General features: G+C 46.7%; 1 protein-coding gene across 7 annotated transcripts in view; it reads left to right on the top strand.

Annotated features, from left to right (window-relative positions):
• The window catches only part of DOCK3 (dedicator of cytokinesis 3), a 682,827-nt gene that overhangs the window by 652,343 nt on the left and 17,922 nt on the right, over positions 1–12,562 (top strand). For all 7 annotated transcript variants that reach the window (XM_017497238.2, XM_017497162.2, XM_017497072.2 and 4 more), the window contains 8 exons: positions 1,989–2,075; positions 3,427–3,531; positions 7,813–7,954; positions 8,967–9,133; positions 9,280–9,366; positions 9,851–10,030; positions 10,661–10,744; positions 10,866–10,982. In XM_017497238.2, coding sequence (XP_017352727.1) covers positions 1,989–2,075; positions 3,427–3,531; positions 7,813–7,954; positions 8,967–9,133; positions 9,280–9,366; positions 9,851–10,030; positions 10,661–10,744; positions 10,866–10,982 — 969 coding nt within the window. The remainder of the gene's footprint in view (positions 1–1,988; positions 2,076–3,426; positions 3,532–7,812; positions 7,955–8,966; positions 9,134–9,279; positions 9,367–9,850; positions 10,031–10,660; positions 10,745–10,865; positions 10,983–12,562) is intronic.

Here is a 12,562-nt window from a genome sequence, read left to right as displayed (position 1 = left end):
GAGTGTCTTTAAAATTCTTGGTCCTGGTTCATTCTAAAGATAATTGTGGTGGAGAGAGGTGCCTTGGAACATCAGGGTTACAATCTAGGGCAGAGATGCCAGAGTAAGAGAAATGAGTATTGATCCCAATGGAGAAGACCTGGGAGCTACTGTTTTTACTGGAAGCTACTCTTGGCAGACAGGGTGTCTTTAGCCCCACATGCAGCCATTATCACCTAAATGAGCAGTCTCCCATGATGTGGCTCTTGGCAAGCATGCCAGAAGTCTGTACACAACTCAGCTGCTTAGCTACCCCATGAAGCTGCCAGCCAGGTAGTCCCTGTTGTGGGTCCATTGCTGAAATCTGCCCAAGCAGCACTTGGAGAGGACTGATATATGCCCCCTTGAAAGCTGTAATATGGGGATACAAGAGGTTTTCTGGCTCACTGAGGCACAGGCATTGTATTAAAGCAACAAATCATGGTCTATTTAAAATTTTCTTCAGCTGGGTGTGGTGGCTCATGCCTGTAATGTCAGCACTTTGAGAGGCTAAGGTGGGAGGATGGCTTGAGACTAGGAATTTGAGACCAACCAAGGTAACATAGCAAAACCCCATCTCTATAAAATATTTTAAAAACTAGCCAGGCTTGGTGGCACACACTTAGCCCACCTGTAGTCCTACCTACTCGGGAGGCTGAGGCGGGAGAATCTCTTGAGCCCAAGCAGTCAAGGCTTCAGTGAACTATGATCATGCCAGTGCATTCTAGCCTGGGTGACAGAGCAAGAGCTCGTTTCACAAACAAACAACAACAACAAAAAACCCTCTTTGGTTTGTTTTAATCTTTTTAATTGGTCCTGCAGTTTCAATCTGTATAGCGTTAATTTCTTTGAAGGATAGAAAAATACCCTCTTTTGAGAAACACAATCCCAAATGAAAGTGTTTTTCTTCTCATTGATGCTATTTTGAAGAGTATTCTTACAAATGCAGTCATTATGTTTAATGAATTATACTGAAATAAGTACTGGTGAAATTATATCTGAGATTTCTTCAAATACTATGGGGAGGAGTAAGTGAATGGAGTATGAATAATACAAGATTGGCTGTGAGTTGGTCATTGTTGAAGCTGGATGATGGATAGGGGTTTATTCTTCTAGTCTCTCTACTTGTCTATATGCTGAAATTTCCTATAATAAAAAATTGTAATTAGTATGAGCCTTGGGGAGCCTAGGTAAAATATCAAGTAAACTAATGATTCTCAGGCTAACCAAAAGAGGTATATATTTTTTTAAAGGAGGAAATGGATAATATTGCCTCTTAATGAAGGCCACTGCAGCCTTCCCTCAGGCTGTTGCATGGGCATGTTGCCATAGCAGGAGCCATACCACAGAAAGCCTGGGATATAACTAGGCAAGGATCAGCTGAATCCTAATTTAAAGTCAAATAGTTCCATAAAGGAAATTGTCAGATCTACTGCCAAATCCTTGAGTAGGCATTTTCTTTTCGGTTTCCATACTTGTTTCTGAGCTTAAACAATCTTAATCTAAAAACCAGTGTTTTATTAACTCATCAGAAATCTGTGTTGAGTACCTGATACATGTCTGGCATTGTTCTAGTCTCTGAGAATAAAATAAACAGGGCCCCTTCCCTCATTCTGTTTATCATCCAGTTGAGACTAATAGAAGAAAAAAGTAAGTAATTTTTTTTTTAATTACGATAACTTCATAGTAACAGAACAGAAATGGACAGGGAAGTGCCCATTCTTGCAAAGTAGTCAGAGAAGGCCTCTTGGGGGTGGAGACATTTGAGCTAAGACCTAAAAACTATGCTTGAGCTAGAAAGCCACACTGCTGTGTCATGCTCCCAAATTGGTTTTGAGGCATAATGTACTTTGTGACACATGAGTTGTTGCTGGCGGGAGGCCTTTTGTTGTGTCCTGTGATGTGTTTAATGTGGGCTTAGGCCATTCTGAGGATGAGGTGCTAAAGCCCTGTTTCTGTTTCTAACACAGAGCTGGGAGTTTGGGATCCCACTGTGCAGGGAGCTGGCATGTCAGTACGAGACCCTCTATGATTACCAAAGCCTCAGCTGGATTCGGGTAAGCTGTGCCCCTCCCCCTACCCCATCCCTGACTGGCATCAGTTTCTAAATGAGTGTTCTTTATCGGCCCAGCCCTTGGTTAAGTGCTGTGGACAGTACAAGAGAAACAAAAGCCAAGACTCCTTCCCTCAAGACATTTGCAGTCTGACTAGGAAACCAAAACACACACCTGACAAATAATTGTATGATCTGGACCACAAGAGCCACTAGTGCTCAGAGAAGGGAGAAGCAGGCATATAGGCAGGATAGGATGGCAGTTTCAAGAAGGAGGTGGCAGGTCAACTTCACAGAGAAGCTTTTCCTGGAATGGTTTTGTTTATGGATGCTTCATCCAAAATCTTTGTAAGAGCTTTCCCCACTTTGCTTATGGTCACTTTTAAGCATGTTGTACTTGCTGCCTTCTTTGAAGCAGAATATTCAAAAATTAAATCAAATGCCCGATGGGCTTTGAAGGTCTGCACCAAATTTTTTTTGGTTGCTGGTGCTGGGTTCTGAATCATAACGGCTGCTGATTTCATCAACAAAAAAGAGGCTAGAAGTCTCACCTCACCCTTTCTGCATCCTCATCCTTGTGACTTACTCTCCTGTTCCCTGATACAGATTGGTGTTTGGGCATGTTCCTCTAGCAGTAGCTTCTTGACCAGTTCTGCCAGGCTGTCTTGATTGAATGCTTTAGAGGTATCTTCCCTATCAAAGTTTCAGTGAGTTTTTTCTGAATGTGAAGCCAGGTCAGCCACAACTGAAAAAGTTATAGACCTTGGTAATGCTAGACATCATGGATATTAGTTATCTTTTTAAATTTAAAATATCCTAACTTGGAATGAGTACCAGTGCTGTTGGCATCTGAGCCTTCCTCACTACAGTTGTTAGCATCTTTAGTCAGATAAGAAATGAACAAGAGTTGGACTGATGCAAAATAGCGGTGAGAATTGCTGGTAGCCAGCTATAAGCAACCTAGTCAGGGGTCAACTGGTGTGGTGAGTATCAGTCAAAACCAGAAATCCCCAGGCAGAAAAAGTCCATGTTAAAAGTGTGCCTCCCAAGTATGAAGCCCAGATCTCTATAGGGCTGAGACTACTCCCTGGGAAGGACATTCAGAGCAGCTACACAGGACTGCAGTGGGCAGGCCTGTCCCCATCCCACCATCAGACAGTGGTGACGGAGGGCTTTCTATTCCATGATGCAGCTCCCTGGAGAGAGGCTGATCATGTCTAGAGACGCACTTACATCTTATCTAGATTGAGTTGCCATGATCCCTTTCCAGAAGACACTGTCCAGTTGGGCTTGGGAGAACTTGCTTTGGATACCAACAGCAGTCAAGCCAACTGGAAAGCCTTTCTCATTCACAGAAAATGGAGGCCAGCTACTATGACAACATTATGGAGCAGCAACGCCTGGAGCCTGAGTTCTTTCGGGTCGGCTTCTATGGAAGGAAGTTTCCTTTCTTTCTTCGGGTGAGTCCATTCATGTGGTCACAAGAACTTACATAGTTTACACATAATTCACGTAAAACCTGTATTCTTTTCTTCCCTTTTTTGCCTCTTCTACTGAATACTTCTTTATAGAGGATGGACTAGTTAACAACTGGCATTTGGCTTTATTTTACTGGACTAGCTGCCAACTTCAGACTCTGTTTTAGTCTGCTCTATTATTCTGTAGCTACCAGGAATGTATGAGGGAGGCTTTCTTACCAAATCAATGGAGTTTCTTCAGGAAGTGACAAGGGCCTAAGAGTGTCCCGTAGGTACCTTCCAACCTCTGCTTCCAGTGCCTGGAACTTCCACTGTGACTCTTCTCAGCCTGGGCACCAGTAAACCCCTGACCTTAACAGTAGGCTGCAGCCAGGATGGAGAACTATTGGTTTGAGAGAACCTGGAGGACGCAGCACTTGGCTCCTGGGATCCTTAGGGAGCTGCCAAGCACTAGGTTTGGCTGTATAAAGCCTCTGCTAGGCAGCCAGTTCTCTGACCCAGGATGACAACAGCCTTTTCTCCCTACTGTTCCCTGGAAAACTGAGCTGTAATATAAAAAGAGTGGAAAGGATGACTGAGAGAGATCTACTGACACCAGTGGTGATTTTCTTATGTATTCAGCACAATTCAGAGGCTCCAGGAGTAGTCAGCATACACTGTAGGCTGAGTCCGATAGAGATGTGTTCTCAGATGATCTAAATGAAGCTGCCCTAATGCATGGGGCCTGGAGCAGTTGAGACGTAATCTCTGATCACCCCCAGTTCCAATATCTTTAACTAAAGTTCACTCCCCACAGCCTCAGCAAGTAGCTGGGAAAATTCCCTTTGCTATATTTGGGATCCTGTCTTCGTGGAGAAATTGGTTTAGCCAGTGAGCACTAACAAGCTTGTTGTCATATCAAGGGTCAACCGAGATTAATAGCTCCTTTAAAAAAAAAAAAAAAAAAGCTAATACGTTAGCAGCAGAGTCCTGGCTAACCACATTGCAGAGTAAGGCAGGTCAACTTGTACTTTTCTTGGGCAGTAATCATTCTAGGCTAGAAGGAAAAATGATCTGTGTGGGGCACTAGTAATATGACAGGGACAGCAAGCTCACTCTTCCTAGTTGTGATCCCCAGGAAGGCTCTAACTCTGTTCCACAGGAATGTTTCTAGTAGCAGAATGGAAATGAATAGAGAGGCTTCCTTAAGAGGACTGGGCCTCCTTCATCTCTAGAGATCATCCAGCCCAGGCATTTCAGAAGTGGCATATTTGCTATCCCCATCAGTATAGATCATATAAGAACAATGGAGATGGGGCCAGGTGCAGTGGCTCATGCCTGTAATCCCAGCACTTTGGGAGGCTAAGCCAGGTGGATTACGGCATCAGGAGTTCGAGACCAGCCTGGCCAACATGGTGAAACCCTGTCTCTACTAAAAATACAAAGAATTGGCCAGGCACGGTAGTGTGTGCCTGTAATTTCAGCTACTCAGGAGTCTGAGGCAGGAGAATCACTTGAACCCAGGAGGCGGAGGTTGCAGAGAGCTGAAATCGTGCCATTGTACTTCAGCCTGGGTGACAGGGTGAGATTCCACCTCAAAAAAAAAGAACAATGGAGGTGGAGGTCAGCAAAAGAAATAGAAGTTATTGTACAAGATATTAGAAACCAAAACCATTTCCAGAAAGTCCTTTAACAAACTAATGATTCTGGCCTTGTAACTTGCCTTTTTCTCATTTTATCTTTGCAAATTATGCTTTCGAATGTGGTTTCAAAGACCCTGGTAATGGAGAAAGAATAACAAGGGGTGTTAGGAAATATCACCCATCAGTCCATCCCCATCTCCACACAAGATGAAATCTCAAGGAGAGGTATAATGCATGTATAATTCATGCATACAAATTTCATTGGCCAACTCACATGCTACCGTCCCTTATTTCAGCTGCTCCGTCTGTGGCAGACATAGTAAGTCCCAGTGGAGGTAGCTCTTTGCCTTGCAGATGGCGAGAACAAGGTACAAAGCAGTGGCAGCCAGATCTGTCTTTTGTGGGGATGCTGGGGCTCTCACCCAAGCGAACATGAAGCCAAAAGTCAGCCTCAAGGTCAATACTGTGTGCATTCTTCCTGCTGGGCCTTCCCCAGAAGCCTAGGCTACTCTCCTACCATCCCTGAATGCACAGGCCGTCTATTACTTTAGCTCTGTCAGCTTGGTTTCTCTGGACCATCTGCCTGCCTTGCCTCACAAATGTGATTATCTACTAATCTGAAAAGAATCAGGAAAACATCCAACCCTCCCTTCTTGAGGGAATTTTTATTTTTCTTCATTTGACCCATGAACAGACACTGGTGAGGGCTGTTCACATGAATGATATGAAAAGGCCAGTTCTTCACAAGCACTTTCTTTGCCAGTTTTATTTATCAAGCAAAAGACTTAGAAATGTTTCTGTTCTTTGACTACTGGTCTGTTCCACCGGAGAGGCCAACCTACTCCTCCTGATCTTAACTTCACTTCTACTGTGTCCTTCCCTTCTGATTCACCCAGACACGTGGCCAAGGCCGGGTACAGTGGCTCACACCTGAAATCTCAGCACTTTGGGAGGCTGAGGCGGGTGGATCACTTGAGATCAGGAGTTCAAGACTAGCCTGGCCAACATGGCAAAACCCATCTCTACTAAAAATACAAAAATTAGCCAGGCTTGGTGGCAGATGCCTGCAATCCCAGTTATTTGGGAGGCTGAATTGGGAGAGTCACTTGAACCCACAAGGCAGGGATTCCAGTGAGCCAAGATTGTACCACTGCACTCCAGCCTGAGCAAGAAAGTGAGACTCTATCTCAAAAATAAATAAATAAACAAATAAAAACAATACAGACACATGGCCCAGCCTTAGCCAAGTTCTCCCATAGTGACAGAGAAAGTAAGAAGGAGACAGAAATCCTATTTCAAGGATTTCTGTCACGGTCTTCCAAGGCCTGCCTTGTGATTAACCCTGTCCTAGGAAGCATATGGCTGGCCCTGTGAAGCCTCTCTCTCTCTTTCTTCCTTTGAAGACATACCAAGAAGGGCTGTCAGTGCCTGATACCATTTTGTTGAAATGGGTCTGGTTAGGCAGTTGGGTGGGCAGACTGTCTTTCTCCAGCCACCTGGAGCATACTCATGACCAGCTATGAAGTAGGCAGAGCAAGCAGTTGGGGGTACCTTGTCCACAAAAATACTTCAGTCCACAAAGAGAAAAACTGAGACCTAACCCAAACTAAATGTGACATAACATAAAGTTTTAAGAACCGTGTAGTTAGAATTATGTTTGTTTGTTCTGCTAACATGTTTGCAAAGGAATTTGCTGCCAAAGGGTTATTAATGCAATAATCAGTTACTGCATACCTACTGGGCACTGGGCAACATTTAGACTGTTTCTCTCAACTAATAAAAGTGATCCTTCAAAATCACACACTTGATCACCCCCTCATTTAAAATTATTTGGTGGCACCCATAGTAATCACAGTTTGGTAACATTGCCAGCCTCCTCAGCCACCCTTCTACCAGTTCTCTACAGAAACACCTTCTTTCCAGCTCTGCCTTTTCCTGTCTTGACTGCTGTTGCCCTGGTTGTCACAGTATTCACATAGATTGTCCTTCCCCACTCATACCAGGCTGACCTAGGTGGACCTTTTTGAGATGGAGTCTTGCTCTGTGGCCAGGATGCAGTGCAGTGGCGTAGTCTCGGCTCACTGCAACCTCCACCTCCCACGTTCAAGTGATTCTTCTGCCTCAGCCTCCTGGGTAGCTGGGACTACAGGCATGCACCACCACACCCAGCTAATTTTTCTGTTTTTAGGAGAGACAGGGTTTCACCATGTTGGCCAGGGTGGTCTTGATCTCTTGACCTTGTGATCCACCTGCCTCAGCCTCCCAAAGTGCTAGGATTACAGGCTTGAGCCACCATGCCCAGCCCTAGGTGGACCTTTCAGGACTGTTTTTAAACATAACTTTTTCTAAAATCCCATGTCCCACATTGCTCTCTTTCCTGGGTAAGGTTTTTCTCCTTCTTTCAAGCTTCTTGCAGCCTTTCCCTTCCCTTGGGGCTGCCACACCACAGTGTAATTCTCCCTTCATCTTCTCCCTCCATGATTGTCTGGGGACTGAGTACAGTGCCCTGTGCCTGCCCCAGGGCCTGATACAGAGAAGGCTCCTAAGATATGTGTGTCCTATATGTAGCTCCTGACTCCAGTATGGAGGTAGGGGGCTACAAGCAAGGCATACATAGAGTGTGCTCTTATGTTTGTGGCAGAACAAAGAATACGTGTGCCGTGGCCATGACTACGAGAGGCTGGAGGCCTTCCAGCAGAGGATGCTCAGCGAGTTCCCGCAGGCTGTCGCTATGCAGCACCCAAACCATCCTGATGACGCCATCCTACAGTGCGATGCCCAGTGTATCTTTTGACACTGGGTGGGAGGAGGAGGACAGGGGCCCTGGGAGGTGAGGTCCACCCAGTAAGCTGCCCCTCTACCACATTGCCAATTATACAGGTTAGGTATCCCATAGTCATAAATCTGAGTGTGACCTCATTGCTTCGCACACACTTAGCAAGGCACTAATACCTCACAGAGGAAGCAGTGGTGCACCGGTAGCCATGGGTAACCTAGTCATCAGTGGGGCTTCAGGAGGGCCTTTATCCCTCAGGCTAGCTGCCTCCAACAGCTTAATCCCCATCCTGCCCTATGAGGAGTCTGCCCAGGCAGCCAGGCGCAATCACTGTACAAGGTGACTTGGGGCCCTATCAGGGCTCTTGTCACAGGGATACCACCTGTGCTGTGCCCTGCTCCACTCCCATGTGTACTGTTATTGTCCCTTGTCATCGTCAGGTGGACTGAGGCAGGGTCCCAAGGATGTGAGGAGTGAGAAGAGATGGGGAGTTCCTTTGGTTTGGTGGCACTTGGAAGTCTGAATGCCAACACTGCCCTACCCCTCACCTTTCACATACAGCTTCCTTGGAGACCACATGACAGTTGCCATAACTATGTGAAAAGACTTTCAAACAGTATTTTATTTAAAAGTTGTTTTTCAGTAAATATACTTTACCTATGGGGAGGAAGCCCAGACCCTTGCAGCCTTCTCTCACTCCTGTGAGGTGCATACCTACATTCCCCTCTTTCCCTTTGTTTCTTAGAGGGTTACCAGAGAACACTTGGCTGTTGACATCTCACCTTGGCTGAGTGCTCATGAGACTCACTACTGGAGCAGGGATGGGGAGAGAGCAGATAGAGATTTACCTAACTGTGCTTGGGTCTGATCTGCCCCTAAAGATGCCACTGCCTCCACCACTGGGCTGTCAGTAAGGAGCAGGGGCTATGGTACTCTTCTCCCATTTGAGGAGATAACAGGGGTCAGCCTCTCAGGTTCATCTCTGGCAAGTCTGGGTTTCTCCTTCACTTCCTGCCCAGACTTGCAGATCTATGCAGTGACGCCCATTCCAGATTATGTGGATGTTCTGCAGATGGATAGGGTTCCAGATCGTGTCAAGAGCTTCTACCGCGTCAACAATGTGAGGAAGTTCCGGTACGACAGGCCTTTTCACAAAGGCCCCAAGGACAAGGAGAATGAATTCAAGGTGAACAAATGTGGGAAAACAGGGGCAGTGCACACAGCAAGTCCAGGGGCAAGCTCAACTTTCTTGGGAACTCACCACTGTTTTATCCCTCAGGTAGGCAGAGTGTGGCAAAACTTGCCTAACACCTGCCTCTTCCCTCCCTACAGAGCCTGTGGATTGAACGTACCACGCTGACTCTGACCCACAGCTTGCCTGGCATCTCTCGGTGGTTTGAAGTGGAGAGGAGGGAACTGGTGAGACATGTCTCGGATGAAGCTGAGCTTCACAACTGCTCCCTCAGCTCCAGCTCTGGGGGCCTTTCTCTAAGGACTGAAGAAAAAGAGAGCTTTGGCCTGGCTGGCCTAGGCTCCCACAGGTCAACCCTGTGCTAGGATCTTTGTGTACCTTCTCTCATCTAATCCATACAACACCCCTGAGCAGCAGGTATTTTCAGCCTCCCACTTCACATATGAGAAAACTATTCTCTGAGATTCAAGAAACCAGAGTGCTCTGATTTCAGAACTAATGTTCTTCATTATTTGCTGTACTTCCAAGTGCCTATAAATCAGAAAACAGAAGTGTCCAAGTGCCTATAAATCAGAAAAGACTATGGGAGTCTCAAGTTCACAGGAACAAGGAAGGGGAATCAATATCACAGATCTTAGACCCCAGCTCTCAGAAGTATGATGAGGGCTTATCATCATTTCTGGGATGACCCTGTGTGCTTTGTGCCCCTAGGTGGAGGTGAGCCCTCTGGAGAATGCCATCCAAGTGGTTGAGAATAAAAACCAGGAGCTACGCTCCCTGATCAGCCAGTATCAACACAAGCAGGTGCATGGCAACATCAACCTGCTAAGCATGTGCCTGAATGGTGTCATTGACGCAGCTGTCAATGGAGGCATTGCACGCTATCAGGAGGTAAGCTGTGGCCACAGACCAAACCCACGCAGATAGCCTCGCTGGGAAGGAGGCTCACAGGCTTCTCATCTCAAGATTGTAATCTCCTTAGGTAGCCTTCCCTACATGCCCTCCCCTGGCTAAACTAACTTGGGATGGTCCTGGAATGAGGCCCTACACTCCCTATCACTCCCTATTTCTTTGGCATAGTTCTCTGGTAGGGCCTTTTCTTCATTTTTATTCTCTGAACTCTGAGATGGGTAACCTGTAATCCTGATTATGGGACAATGTTAAGTGCCCTCCAAGAGTGCAGCCCAGCCCTTCGTAAGAAGTGAGTCATAGGCTGGATAAGAGGCTAGCCCCTATTCCCAGTCCACCCATCAGTCCTGCCTACCCTACCTAGGCCATCCAGGCTCCATGAAGGACTGGGGCCAACATCCAGACTTGGATGGCTTGGCTACATTCAATCCTTCTCAGACAAAAAACACAGCTCTAATTGCCAGAAGTTCAAACAGGTCAGACTGGTGTTTGTACCTATAAGGAGACAGCCTGGCTGCTTTTTAGGTGTTATCAGTGGACTCAAGTCTCCTGGGCCCCACCTAAGTAGTAGTCCTGGGAAGAGTCTTCCTGACTTGGCCTTTCCTTTCACAGGCCTTCTTTGATAAAGATTATATCAACAAGCACCCAGGAGATGCGGAGAAGATCACCCAGCTCAAGGAGCTTATGCAGGAGCAGGTATGTGTTGGAGAGCTTAGGGGCCAGCAGCCAGGTAAGAAAAGCCATGCACTACAAGATGACTTCAATTCTCAGGGGCTGCTCGTGTTTCACAGATTGGCCTTGTTTGTGACTTTGATAGGTTCACATCCTTGGAGTTGGGCTAGCAGTTCATGAAAAGTTTGTGCACCCAGAAATGCGGCCTCTGCATAAGAAGCTAATTGATCAGTTCCAGATGATGCGGGCTAGCCTCTACCATGTAAGTTGATCCCTGTCCTGCCCCGCCTCTGCTGCAGTGGAACCAGGTGTCACTTCTCCAGACATAGGCCACAAGCTGAAGGAAAATAGGAGAGAGGGAGCATAGGCAGGGGCCGGGTCGGGGAGAGAGGCTGTCCTCACTGTAGAGGGACGGGGGACAAGGATGGATGCTATATCTCGGGGAAGGATGCTGAGGATCCTTCACTCACTCACTCTCAAAGGAGGAGCCAGAGGGCAGAGAACAATTTTCAAGGCAGTACGCTAGTGAACAGGTTTTGATATGTGGAGGAAAAGAGCTAATGTATGTGGCCCACTTGTAGGGATCTTTTTGGAGATGCTTTTTATCCCAAGAACCTAAAGAGACAGGCATGGCCTGAGCCAACCTTCTCTCCCCATCTCCCTCCTCCTCCTCTCTCCCTACCCTTCTTCATTCTTTTTTATTTTTTCCACATCCAGTCTTAAAGTTATACCTGAACCTTCTTCATTCTTTCTCCTCCCTCTGTTCTCTTTTCCCACTTTTTACTTTTCCCCCCTAACCCCTTTTCCTCCCTCCCTCTTCTTGCCAGCTTCCTCTATCATGTCTGGTGATCCAAGCTCACATCTCAGAGAACCTAGGATGAGCAGTACTTTCATGCTAGCTGTTCTTAAAGGGATCAGGCAGGTCCTGGGGCTGGACCAGGCTCCTGAAAATCTCCCTAACTCTGGCCCAGCTCTTGAGCCTCCACAGTAGTGTTTGGCCCCAGGATTTATACACACAAACAGGACTTATATTCCAGGACCAGTTTTCCTTGGCAGGGTCTTAGAGAGAATGCTGATTGGCTGAGGATAGAGCACCCTATTCACATACTCAGACCTCATTTTCAACTGTGCAGCTGACTCCAAATATTTTCTAGAGATGCCTTCCTGCTAAACAGGCTGGTTCCCAGATCTTAAGGGGTATAAGCCCAATCACCTGCTGCTACCTGGCACCCAAGCCAAGTTCTCTTCTCATCACCCAGGACCACTGGATCGAAGTGGCAGGGAGACAAGAAGTAGAGCTGTTCAATGCTGCACAAGGTTGTCAGGAGCAAAAAGTCCCCCTCTAGGAATAACCATGGCCACAGGAGCCCTGAGGGAGGTTGAACTACTTACACTCAGTGGGCCTGACCCATTTGGAGTGGACCTGCTTTATTCTTGGATGCCGCAGGTTCTGGTCATCTCTGTCCCTCCAGGTTCCCAGTGCGGGTCTCAGCCTGTGTGGTTAAGCGTGGACAGCATGAAAAGAGAAAAAGAAGCTTGTTGTAGTTTGAGAGGTAGCGGCACATTTCCAGAGGAAAGCCTGGAGATCCTGAAATTCCTCCCTTCTGTTATGATTCTCCCATGGCATTTCAAGATGAAACATGCAGAGAAGCTCTTTTAAATCTCTGCCTTAAAAGTGGAGCGTCCATTTAGTTAAGAACTCGGGCAGTGTTGCTGAGTCTGGTGGGTATTCATTCCACTACCTCTCATTCCAGGGTCTCCTGTCTGTTTGACTGGTCTCTGCTATGTGCAAACTTCCCCATCACAGCAGATGACCCAGGCAGGCAAGAGCCTGGTCACTAG

This window comes from Cebus imitator, unplaced genomic scaffold (genome assembly GCF_001604975.1).
Source record: "Cebus imitator isolate Cc_AM_T3 unplaced genomic scaffold, Cebus_imitator-1.0 Scaffold0, whole genome shotgun sequence".
Lineage (NCBI taxonomy): Eukaryota > Metazoa > Chordata > Mammalia > Primates > Cebidae > Cebus > Cebus imitator.
Note: the sequence above shows the minus strand (reverse complement) of the source record. Positions and strands in the feature narration are given on the sequence as shown.